At 43.4% G+C, this 12,842-nt stretch overlaps 1 protein-coding gene and 1 long non-coding RNA gene across 3 annotated transcripts in view; one reads left to right on the forward strand and one right to left on the reverse strand.

The window, feature by feature from the left end:
• Positions 1–12,842, forward strand: part of LOC133158591 (glutamate receptor ionotropic, delta-1-like) — a 58,415-nt gene that overhangs the window by 8,336 nt on the left and 37,237 nt on the right. Inside the window, exon 3 of the mRNA XM_061285881.1 lies at positions 5,145–5,350. Coding sequence (XP_061141865.1) covers positions 5,145–5,350 — 206 coding nt within the window. The remainder of the gene's footprint in view (positions 1–5,144; positions 5,351–12,842) is intronic.
• On the reverse strand, positions 1,781–9,450 carry LOC133158592 (uncharacterized). Of its 2 annotated transcripts, none has more exons than XR_009715247.1 (5): positions 9,202–9,450; positions 6,915–7,015; positions 5,164–5,367; positions 2,636–2,981; positions 1,781–2,541 (listed from the first exon to the last, which is right to left on the reverse strand). It is a non-coding gene; the product is annotated as an uncharacterized LOC133158592 (long non-coding RNA). The 2 variants fall into 2 exon arrangements; XR_009715248.1 differs by having other exon boundaries at positions 6,804–7,015.

The following is a 12,842-nucleotide window of genomic DNA, read 5'->3' on the forward strand; positions in this document are numbered from 1 at the left end:
TTCGCTATTCATGAGCAAACACAATTTGTGTGACAGAGCGATGAATGCAAATGGAGAGCTGCGTGGAATTCAATAAATACAATTAGATATGTACTTTTATCCTACTTGTGAGCACAATAAGGATATTGTTTGGGCTTTGTTAGCATGTGTGTGGTCAATTATGATCATATTTGTTTGAGGCTTTCAGTGGTGGGCCTTGGATGATGGGCTGTTTTATTAGTCCTCTCCCCCGCCCGCCCGCCTGTGGGAGCAGAATGATGCTCAATGTAATGAATCTGTAAAGCTCATTCATTCCAATCTCCCCGTAATATATCAGTTAGGAGGGGGGGGGAAAAAGGCGCATAAAGCACTTTCACCGCTTTGCCTCTAGTTCACTTTGTCATTGTAAATTTTCATACATAATTTGGTAATGTGGGAGTGGGAGAAAATCAGCTCTGCACGGACGCAGGCTAAATGGATTCCCCCCCCCCCCCTTCCTCCTTAACGCCTTCATGCAAGGAAAGCAGACAAAATGAAAGCAGAGGTGAACGTACCCTTCTTTTAATGACGACCCAAATTTGATTGCAACTCGTGTTAAATGGCGTCAGCTCACAAGCTTGACTCGTTCAGTCCCATTGACGTCTATTGACTGGAATTCACCTTTCACCATCTACCGTATGTACTATAACTATCGTCCATCTGTCTGTCTAATCTTTAATCAAGCATTCTTCAGGTGAATTCGTCCAATCAGATAACTCCATTAAATTGTTGCTAAATTTGCTTCCCAGCTGGATGACTTGTAATCATTTTTTTGGGTAATTCCTCCAAAGTAATAAACTTGGCTGTCAGGTAGGACATTCCCAGGAAGCCTTTCAGCGTTTGAGTTTTACCACTAATTAGCAAATGTTGGCACCCCAATCTGCTCAAGTATGAGCTCATCTGACAAACTTCTGCCAAGAAATAAACAACCCTATCTAATGATATATTCTTGCATGTTTTTGTTTATCAAAAAGCGCCCGAGTCAGCACTATTGATTTGTTGAAGAACTGTCAAAGGCTTCAAATAAACTACCTTTCCAGAACCATCAAGAAAAATATCAGTCCGCTCATTTTCTCGAGTGCTTGTCCTAATAAGGGCAGTTGAGCTGGAGCCGAGGTGGAGTACACCCTGGAGTAGTAGCCAGCCCCTCACAATTTACACTCATATTCCGCTCCACGGATCATTTAAATCAGAAGTGACTGAAAATAAAACATGTCCGATTACCCGCTTAAGGAAGGAGTTAGTGTTTTCCTTGAGATTATGTGCTCTCCTTGCCTCTCCACTTGCTTTAGTGCTTAGTCATGTTAGCACAGTAGAGAATTAGGCGGGGATTAGACGTGATCTTGATTAAGCGGCGTCGAGGGTAGAGGTGCTCGCTCTCGTCGAGCGAAGGCATTCATGCAAACTGCAATGGAAGTCCCCCGCAGCGCGCCTGAATGGCGGCGAGGCTCGCAGCGGGCGACGTGTCGCGGAAAACAAAACAAGGCGCTCGACTCTGTCTCAATTAAGCCCTCAGTCGAGTGGCGAGGTCCATAACTCTGCCGACTAACGTTTTGTGACGCAACGGGAAGGTACGAGTGACCTTTTCCTCATTGGTGCAAAACGGTATGACTCGTCAGAGTTATTCTCACGTAAATAAGAGTGCCAGGGATCGTTAAGGAAACATAATGACGGCAATCGCTTGGGTGTGACTTTCATCCAGAATCCAAAAAGATGAGACGTAAATCGTTTTCTTTTTTTTTAATCATTAATGTTGTATTGATTCATTACCTTTGTCAGTGAAGTTTGTTTTCTAAGAGGAACAAAATAGGCAAACAGCATTTGAAAGTTTTTTGAAAAGCTTGGAAAAAAACCATTTGTTCTCTTCTTTTTATTTTTTTTGTTTACCAATTGGTAGATTCGGTTTATTGAATCTGCCGTGACACTTCTTTCTTCAAATATTACATATTCACTTCCATAATATTTAAAAATATTCTTTAAGATGTGTAAAATGTATGCAATGCATATTCATGAACCGGGGGGGGAGAAAAAAAAGATGAATGTAACAATGACTCTTTCTGTCTAGCAGAAAATTCTGCAGGCAAATGTGCAGCCATGCTCGTGCACTCCAGCTCAATTACTCTTGGGCTATACACAGGCTGGTTTACAAGCATATCAGATCGTCCACCTCTAGAAAAAAAAAAGTTTGCAGTGGCCTGGTGAAAACCCAAACCAAAATTCTAAATTGCATTTTAAGACAAAAGTAGCGTTCTTGCGCTTAGGGTGTCCATGTATAATCATTTAAACAGGCTCATCTGAGCGTCGAATAAACACGGGCTTATAGCGTGGCCACGTCTCCGGCTTTTCCGCTCGGATTGCGACGCAGCTTGACAGCTCGGTAAAAACCTCTGAGCCCTTTCATCGCGATATGCCGCTTGCGCCGTTGCTGTCCGAGACGGGAGCCCCCGCCAGCGCTTCGGCTCCAGTCAGAAAAACGCTGAGAAACATGTTAAGGAGGCTTCAGGCTCTTCTCGCCGCTGCGCACTGATAAAAAAAAAAGAAATCTCAGCGTTAAAAAAAGCCAAATCTGCCTTTTAAAGCCAAAGATGAGAGAGTTGGGTGTTAGACGGCGCATCACCTGCCGTGCTCTTGGCTCGACTGGATTACGACGATATTCGCTTCACCGGTTCAGTTAAGACGCCCAGATCGGCAAAGCTGCTTGCAAGGGAGAAAGAAAAAAAAGGGCAGTCCTCTGAGGACTTGATCTGCAAGTGTTTTATGAGAAAATAGAACAGTTTGCTTTGCTAGCCGTTTAACCTCCTGACCCAGGACCAGCATGCTCGACAGCTCAGATTGACCTGCCTTGAATGTTGCGCAAGCCCCACCTCTGGATGAGGAATAATTTCATGCCTGACTGCAATTTGTCAATCACAGGACAGGCATAGAGACATCAATTCAGACCTGGAATCGATCCCTCACTCTGGCTGTTGGAAAACAAAATACAAGATTAGTTGGTTTCTTTTTTACAGTGAGGTCACATGATCAGAGAGAGAGAGATACTTTTTTGATCCTGGGAGAAAATTCATTCACACATCCACAACATTGCTGTCCGTTTGACCTATTCACGCTCACGTCCGTCCACATGTGGGCTGGAAAACGTCCACATGAGTAAATTAGCTCTGCTTTGCTTTTGAATGTATAAAGAGAGCCTTGAAACGTTGCAGCTGGGTCACCAGATGTCACAAACACACATCGATTGAAACGCAAGCAGTATTTCTTGGAAACTTGATTTAAATCGGAAAAAAAAATGGACTCCACAATTTTTGCTTGCCTTCATGGCCAATTGACACACTAACTACCACGTTTATGGAGACTGAAATACTGTAAACTAAATACGTGCACTCGTAAAAGCAGTCCCTCCCTGCTTTTGTGCTTGGGGGAGGTAATAACACTGAAGGAGCACTTGTAAAATATCCCCATTGAGGAAAACAATGTCGGCCAAGCGCTAATCCGTCATGTCTCATTTAACGTGACGCTGTGCGAGCGTTACAGCATTTTGACTTTGAACTGAAAACGGGAACCTCGTTGTGCTTATCACTTTGCATTCCCTTGATAAACCGTTTTGCCACCAAAATCTATTAATTTACGTCACCTTGTCAGGGCCAGACGGAATTGCGTATCGATTACAGATCATATTTGGTCTCTGTCAAAAAAAAGAAAAAATCTAAGTTAATGTCTGTTCAATTTAAAGTAGCGCCGTCAAGTGTGGCCACTTCAATTTCGAGAGCTCGGCACTGCTTCCGTGTTGACAAATGATTTCATTTTGCGTTTTCTTCCGCACATTGAACCATTTTATCCAGCAACGGCCGTTATTATTAACGCCGCCTCGATTATCATTTGCAGTACAGCAAAAGGAAGCGTCGCCGCCTATCTACAAAGACGCTGCTGCGCTTTGTTGGAGTTTGGCCTCCGGTGCAGGCAGCGTGGCGCCAATGACGCACCATTACGTCGCTTCGGCACCGGGTCCAAAAAGTCATTTGAAGATCATTTGCGTACCTCGTCCTGAGCGGCTAAACATCAACTCAATTAGCGCTGGCACACTCCCGCTGTTTAATGATGTTATTGATTTTTCGGTGATCAGATTTGTGTGGGCGTATTTGTGTGCCTGTTGAATGCTGCCGTCACTAAAATGCTATGAGGCAGGACTTGGCACAGCTTCAAGAATTCCAATGCATGCATAAATATTAAAAAATAAATATATGTATGTCATTATATAATGGATATTAAGTGTGTCTTAATTCTTTTTTAGAGCATGGCGTGAACCCTTGATTAAGATCCGTATAACCCGTATTAAATCGTCAATAATGTGTCTCTTTTAGCCCATAAATGCTCCTAACAGATCGCATCATATTTCTTCTCAACAAGTTTTCGTAGCAAGGGTTATAAAGAATGTAATGAAGCCCAATTTAATTGAACAAAAATCAATTATTAATGCAGTCTACTCCTTGGAGGACTTGATGATCACTGCAAGCATCTGAAGTCTCATCTGCCACTAATTGGAGGAAACACAAAGACAAGGATACTTGTTGTATGCTGTCACACTTTGGTTTTGAGAGTGAAATAAGTGAAAGTGCCCGGGAGTCTTTGAGCCACTCCTCAAAATACGCTCGAGTGTGCAAACATGTCCAGTGGCGTGATTCATTATGCACAGCTTACATTTCATTTTAATTTTGTTTGCTTTAAAGCTTCATCTTCTGATGTTTGAAGAGGCACAGTGAAGTATAATTAAAAAAAAAAAATGAGAAGCCGTTGAAAATGACATTTCTCGCCGAAATTTTAAACGCCGGGACGCTGTCTCCACCGAGAGCAGCAGCGAGGATTTATCTGCCCACCTTTGAGATCACAATTACGCTTTCTCTACTATGATATTGATTCACTTTTGAAACTGAGAATAAATGACATTTAATGAGTACAAGTAGCAAGACTTGGCGAGATGGATGGAGGAACCTTGTAAAAATGTAGACGGAGGCTTATGGGTCACATTAAATGTTTACTATGTAGCTCGCTTTCATAACTGCAAAGTCAGTGCAGTGCTGACGTCAGGTAAATGGGTGGACCAAAAAAAAAATTCCTTCTCTCTCCGTCAGATATCCGCGGCTTACAGACCTTCATGGACCAGGCCTCTCGACTGGGTCTGGATGTGTCCCTGCAAAGGGTGGACCGCAACATCAGCCGGGTGTTCAACGATCTCTTCAGCACGCTGCGGACTGAGGAACTCAATCGCTACCGGGACACTTTGCGGCGGGCCGTGCTGCTCATGAGCCCTCGAGGAGCGCAGGTGTTCATCCACCAGGTAGGATGTCTTTCGATCTGCCAATACAACAACAGGGGAGAGAGTTCTGCCTGTCCGAGAAAATTCTATTTCCAGAAAATTTTCGTGACTTAAATCATATCGAGCATGCATTTTATCGGCTAATTAGCAACGAGCTAATCTAATCAGTCTTTTCATATTTTTAAGTTTCTATTTTTTCTTTTAATACAAATAATTGTTGACTATTGCGCATCCAATCCAAATCCAAATCCTCGAAACTCCAAGCCCAACTGCCGCTCTGTGGTTTCGCACTGGTGAGACGAGCGTAACTACCCGCAAAGTCGAGCTTCATTAAGCCAGCGACTTTCTCTTTTCGATTCATTTGTCTTTGGCTGCTCCGTGCATACGTTTGCATTCCAAAGTGTCTGCTGCGCAGGCTGTTGACTGGCAACGTTTGGAAGCTGTCAGGCTTGAGGGAATTAGCATAAAATCCATTTTGGGCCCCTGGAGGAAAATATTAGTCAGGAATGCTTTTCAATCCAAAACCTCAACTTTTGTTACTGGCAAATAATGATACAATGTCCCTACTTGGTTAGTTTGTAATCACTGTGCTAGCCTTGTGTGCTGTGAAAACAAACAAACAACAAATACTGGGGAGTTTGGTGAGCTGGAACGGAATAATGAAATTTCAGATTATTTCAGTGAGGAAAACTGATTTGACACACAGGTAATTAGAGTTCCTCGCTTGGTTGCCGTACGAATTAAACGCATAAGTCAAGGTACTCATGTATTCCCTCAATGTAGCGTTACCTGCTCAATTTGCAGCTGCAGAAGGGGACTGTGACCACACACACACACACACAGATGTGTGTGGACATCTGTCCGCATTTGTTTTTTTTATTGCATTTGAAACTCATTTATTTTATATTTTCATCTCAGGTGCCCCGCTCGGATTCCGTCTGACAAAATCTGTCAGCGGTGCGGCGATATTGCAATATATGTTAGAACCCAAACAGCCGTATTAGCATACGTGCGTCATAGGCGTGCAAGACGCGCGTCTCCCGCCAATGTGACATTTTGATTGAATCCATCTCATCCCCGAACAAATCTTATATCCAAGAAAATATCACACAAGGGCATTCACGCAAAAAAATAATCCAATTGTAAATGGGGATTTTTGGCAACAAACGCCATAGTCAGCCATGTTTGTAGTTTTTTTTCTTGGGTCCTACCTATCAGTGTGTCAAAAATGCTGACTCGTCAATCCGGCTTCATGAATATGGAAGCCAAGCACTTACAAAGACATCACTCAGCGTGTGAGCACACGTCCTTTTAATAATGCCCCAGGTTTCGTTTTTGACTCGGAGCCCTCGAGCCCCCCCACTTCGTTCTTTTCTTTCTTGCCCAAAGTTTTGCTTAATCTGCCCCTTTACACTCTTTCTCTTTCCACTTAGAATTCATGCGATGCGTCCCGGGTAATAAGTCCCCGCCTCACGTTCAGGCGCCGGCTCCCGGATGCTTCCGTGAATAAGTTGAATGGTCGGACGTGCCGGCAGCTTTGATAATCCATCTGAGCTTCATTAATACCTGCTGTCAGAGAGCTCACCTGAGACGAGTCGGCAAGGCGATCACGTGTGCGAATATCTCAGCGAGGAATGCCAATGATGTTGATGCCTTGGGCACAGGAAGTTGCTGATAGCTCTTCATCTAAAATTAATTACAGATGACAAATTTAAAGGGGACATATTAGGCAAATGATTGATAAAAACAGTCGAGTTTGCCTGTCTATCAAATGTCATGTCATTTTGTTGCAACCCCTGTTTTTTGGGGGGTAATACCACGATCGACCACTAGATAGCAATACACTTGTTAGCTAAATTTGACTAAAGCAGAATATCGCGAACAGGAAGGACCTTATTTCAGCAGACTATCATATTTTTCACAGTTGTTGGGTTGCGATGAGCTTTTGTTTGACCCTTCAATCTTCATTCATTGCTTATAGGCACCTCGTCAAGGTGACTCGTCTGTGTCCCACAGTGCATCAGGCTTAAGAAAGTCGTGTTTTTCCCTGAGCAGACTTTTGTCCAGACCTTTACAATTTGAACCCTGATTAGCATGACGTCATTTTTCCATGTCTCTCCTTCCCCGCCCTTTTGTCCTCACGACGCTCATGTCGTCTCTCTTGTTTGGATGCGCAGACACCTCGCCTCGTGTGTGTGTGTGTGTCTGTGTGTTGTAGCCAGCCAGCCAGCCAGACACTTGCCACATTGCCTTTCCTCTCACATCGCCCATGAGGGGGGGTGGCATCTGGTGTCAGCTCAGTCTGGCCTGGCTCCTTGACACCTGACGCCTCTGCACCCCTCATGCAAGGCGACCTCTCTGCCGAGTCACGCCAGCCTCTCCCGGGGGTGGCAAAGTGGCATTTTAAAGCTCTCCGACCATGTTTCCGTGTCCTTGGCTGGTATTAGCCGGCGTTTGTAAAACCACTTATCACTTACTGTAGGTGAAAAAAAAAACATGACAGGTTTTATGAGATACCAAAGTCACTCCCCGTTTAGCATGCAAGTGAGCTCCTTCCAGCTGTTTATAGCTGTTACAGGTTGGAAATAAAAAAAAGAAGCAAAAATGATTGTTTTTGTTGAACCCTTGTGGATTCAAATATACTGTGAAACCCGTGATATTCAAATGCCCTATTTAAATATTCCCTATGCATATTTTATAGCATTTGCAGCACTTATGTAAATGTAAGGTCTTTAATCACACTTAATAAAATTTTAATAATACAAACAAATGTGAGCATATAAAGAGCGAGAGCGAAAGCAATGGATAAAAACAAAAATATTGTACAAACCCGACCCCCCCAAGACTAACAAATTTGATCCATCCTACAAATGATTTAATAATCATGCCCAAATCCGAAAGCCGTGATGGAGAGCTGTACAAAAATAAAAAAATATATATTTTAAGGTTGTATTTGTTTATGTTGTTCTTTAAATACCATTTTTTTAATTGGTTATTATAGACAAGTTTGTGCTGAAGGATGAAAAGGCTAAGCATAATTTGAGCGTGAGCGACTCAACTTCTGTGAAAAGATCCAATTAAGGATATTTGACGGCTCTCACCCCCATCACCTCGCCAGAGGTGTGAAAGCTGCCGTAAAAAATACAAATAATACTTTTACACTCAGAAAGTCCAAAGATAATAATGTGTATACCGTGACAGTTACAAGCTCTGTTTTCTCAATGTCGGCAGTAAAAGCTGGCGTGAAAATCATTTTCCCGCACTCTGAAAAAGGCCACATGCATTGTTGTGTGTCATCTTTGCGCATTTTAAATGTCATTCAAAGAAAAATCCATGCCTCATACTCTCGCGTGAGGGAATACAGAACCTTCCGGCGTTTACTATCATATCAAATATTTAAGCACATGAGTAAAACCTAGTTTTATTTCGGACGGCCTTACAGGTGTACCTAATATTGTGTCCCGTTGGACGGCCAGCTTCCGGCCGGCCGCGAGCTGGCTACTGCTGTTTTACGTCGACCTTTTTATTGAGCACCGCGGCTGCCGCTCGTTTCTCAATATGTGACTTTATGGGCCATCTTGGCCAACTGGGCCCGCCATCGTCCCAGCCGTATTTCTCTTAAAGGGATTGAGACATGCAATCACGAAGAAAATATTAGACTGTACTGATTGTAAACTCCTTTTTAGCAGGCGCTACAGTACAAAGGCGTTTATCTACTTGCCCCCGTGTATGAAAATCAATTCAGCGTGTGTCCAATAAGTCTGTCCTGTTAGCTACAAATATGTGCGTGTAATGTAAGAGTCGCGTGAGGTTAAGTAAGCTAGCTAGCGCGCGGGTGATAGCAAAGCACAGAAATTTTTAGAAGCCGTCACCTTGAGTCGCAGCTTGTGCCTTCAAACATCAACAGCCTTGGGCCTTGAATTTAATAGGTTTTCTCCGATTTCTGTTTAGATTTCAAGCCGTCTTTCTTGTCAGTGTCACGGCCGCTTGCAGATATATCTTGAAAGAGCATCGCGTATTATTATTATTATTATTCAGCAAACAAGACGACGGGCATGATGGCTTTCTCGTGTTCGGGGAATTTGCTGCCCCTGACCGACAGTTTATAAAAGAACGCTAGGCACACACAAAGCAAATCGTGTCGTCACAACAAAGAAACTGGCGACACTCGTCGGTTACACAATAGGTGACACCACCGGCTTTCAACAGCAGCTACCTTTTAGTCACTGAGCAGCTGGAAAGCGCTAATGTGGAAAAATGGACAGTGTGAGCCAGTTCACTTTGCGACACGACCTGAGCCACACACTCCCGGGACAAAATACTCTGATTTGTCTTGTGTCGTGCCTCAATGCACTTATTATCACTCCTTACTATCTGATGCATCGAGAGTGATAACAATCAAAGCACGGCGGAGATCGAGCAAGCTATTTTTTTTTTTCCTTCCTGCAGCTACAGCTAATACTTCAAGCCCAGACCGGCTTCATTTCCTGCTTTCTTGACGCCGTTGGAATTTTCTGTCAATCCCGTTGGGGCAAAAACACCAAGCGTCCTCGGCTTTTATCTGACGCCGCGCTTTTTTTTGCAAGCTGAAAATAGCCTGGTGCGCTTCACAGGTTCGTTGGCACCTCAGCTACTTTTCTTCTCGCCATCTTAGCTGCGACCAAGCAGGACAAAGGCAGCGTGACTCATGAACCTGGCAGAGGCCGCAGTCACTTGGCAACACACACTTGACATCCTCCATCTTATTTCAGATTGAATCTGAATATGGATTGTATATTTTAGTTTGAGTTACCGATTAAAATTAACCGAATATTATCAAGAAATCGTGAATAAGTTTAATATTATGGCACAAAAGACAGCAACCCAAAAAACCAGTTTTTCCGTGGTATCAAACAAATGAGATCAAGATAAATCATTTTGTCCACCGTGAATGTGACTTAATAAAGGTAATAAACTACGGTGGCTTTATAAACTCATCCACCATAAAATGTTTTGCTGTTAAAAGTGGAACAATTACACAATTAACTGACTGCAAAGCAGGAAGACAAATTAGTTTGTTCTATCTTGCAAGGCGTCGCACCCATGTTTCTCTTCCGGCCAGACTTGGCCTTTATTTTTTTATCTCAGCTGGTCAGCTGTTTGTGCAGCGGCGCCCACACAGTGCGCTTCTCGTGTGGCATCTTCTTGACGGGAGCTTGTGAAGTCATTAATTAAATGCTCAAAGTCGCCGCGTCCGCCTCACCTAATTGGCCGAGAAGACAGAAGCAAATAGTTTGTCGTTTTGACACCGTATCGGAGGTCATATTATTAAATTGTAATCCCCACACAAGTCTTTGGCCACTACGATTTGATATGAAGCCAGTTTGTTAGAAATGGGAGATGGTTGGAGGAGTCAAGAACTATACTAACTATAGATCAAACTACGGGACACCGTTTTTAAAGTGACCCTCCGAGCCGCCCTTGTAAATATGATGGCCCACTGTTGGCGGGACTTCATCAGACCGTCGCGGCGGCCAAGAGGTGGAGAGGTGAGTCGAGTTTATCTGTCCCAGCGTCTGGCTCCCGTTGCTCCCTCCTGCCTTGACGCCGCCACCTCTGGACCCCGGCACCCCAATTCCATTTCCCTCCCAATAACAGCATGACAAATTGAGGCTGCCAGAAGATGATCTATCATTGTCCTACTTCTCATCCTCTTTGCCCCCCCACCCCGCCCCCCGCTCATTGTTTCTCTTTCCCCTTCTGTCCCCTTTACAGGACATTTCGTCTGTTTTTTTTCCCAGCGTCCTAATGGGTCCCTCTTTCTCTCTCCTATCTTCCTGCCCTTGTCTTTACTCTTCGTTAACCTCGGCCCGCTTTTGTCATTGTCTCCGTTTCTCTTTAGCCTCTCTGTGATATTCCCCCCGCGTTGGTTAGCTTGCGTCGGTGCGTCTCTAAGCTTTTGAAACATACAAGAGTACATGGTGACATCATAAATGAGTGCACTCCGAACAGCAGCTTTGTCCGCTTTCTCTTTTCAGTAGCATGAAACAAGAAAACTGTGAGCAGCGCCATAGCTTAGTAGAGTGGTTCTCAAACTGGGCTCAGAGGACAAAAGAGGTGCCCGACTAAAAATTAAACAAATTTGAATATCTCACTCAATGATGACTTTACTTTCATAGTGGTGTCTGACTTATCTTGGAAAAGTATAACATTATCTTTCTAAGACTTTTTTATGACTACAAAAAAAAAAACCATATACGTATATATATATCATCTACAAATGACCTGGCATAGAAGTCAAATTAGGCCCTTGAGTTGAAAAGTTTTTACACTCCTGGACAGGCATAAAAGAATCAGCCCCGATATTTTAATTTCAACCGGCCCACTGCAAAAATAATAACAAAATAGCCCCAAAAGACGCCGACTGACTGTCCGGCAGCTTTAGATGAATTTGCCAATGCCGTTTTAGTTGGACTTTTGAAGCACATTTTACTTTTCCTGATGGCTTTTACTTTCTCATTTCAACTTCATTCATCCAGTGTGTGTCACCAAGAGTGCTTTTCTCACAGAGCGGGGAGAATCTGAGAACATTGTAATTGTTTTGTATGATGAATCAATCCAAGGTAAGGCTGACGTCGAATCTAATAGCCGACATCTAAGTACAAGCAAATGCCTTTTCGCAGTCTGCGGGAGGGCAGAATAATCCAGAGACAGTTTTGTACCCAAAGACCGCTATTGAAAGTGGGCAAGGCTTTTAACTTGATGAATGCCGCTTGCCTGCGCTACAGTGAATAACGGCCTTGAAGTTAAAGAGCTTTTCATAAATAATTTGCCTTTTCTTAAGTCGCGCTTGTGGTTTAACGCTGCGGTGACATTGTTTGTGTTCACATTAGCGACATTAGCTGAATAACAAGATGAGAATTGCGAGCAGCAGCAGTACACCGGGAAAGACTCTCTCTCATTAGGCTCATAACACAGAGGTGACTGTTTTTGTTTTGCATTGTTTCCTATCCTGCGCTCTCAAAGTAGAAGCGTTAATTTCATTCGTGCGGCTCATTAAGCAGACGGTTCTCTCCAATTTTGGACAGTGTATGGAAAGGAAAAAAAACACCTTAATAACAGGCGGTGATCAGATTGATGGTTTTGATAATAACAATACTCAGCTCTGAGTGAAGCCTTTAAGCATTTTTACGACTTTCGTGTTTTTTTTCTTGTCCGTTGACTAGCCGTTTGTGTTGGTGCTTGCAAAATTAGAACATCCTGAAAGAGTTCCTTTCGCAAGATTTTACAGCTCCAGCGCAGCCCATATTTGTCTCCCTGCAGCATCACATGACATGCAATTATACCAAAGCCACAATGCAGTCCCTGAACGTGTTTCCCCTCTTTTCCCAAGCCGGTGAAAAATATAAAGAGAGTTACGAGGGGTAATTGCAAAGCCAGCCACTTGGAAAACAAATACTAAAGTGTTTATCTTTTCTAATGTTGCCTAAACCGCAATGCAAAAGAAGGCTGTTGATAAAACGTTCAATTAAAA

The sequence above is a fragment of the Syngnathus typhle genome, linkage group LG8, assembly GCF_033458585.1.
Source record: "Syngnathus typhle isolate RoL2023-S1 ecotype Sweden linkage group LG8, RoL_Styp_1.0, whole genome shotgun sequence".
Classification (NCBI taxonomy): Eukaryota; Metazoa; Chordata; class Actinopteri; order Syngnathiformes; family Syngnathidae; genus Syngnathus; species Syngnathus typhle.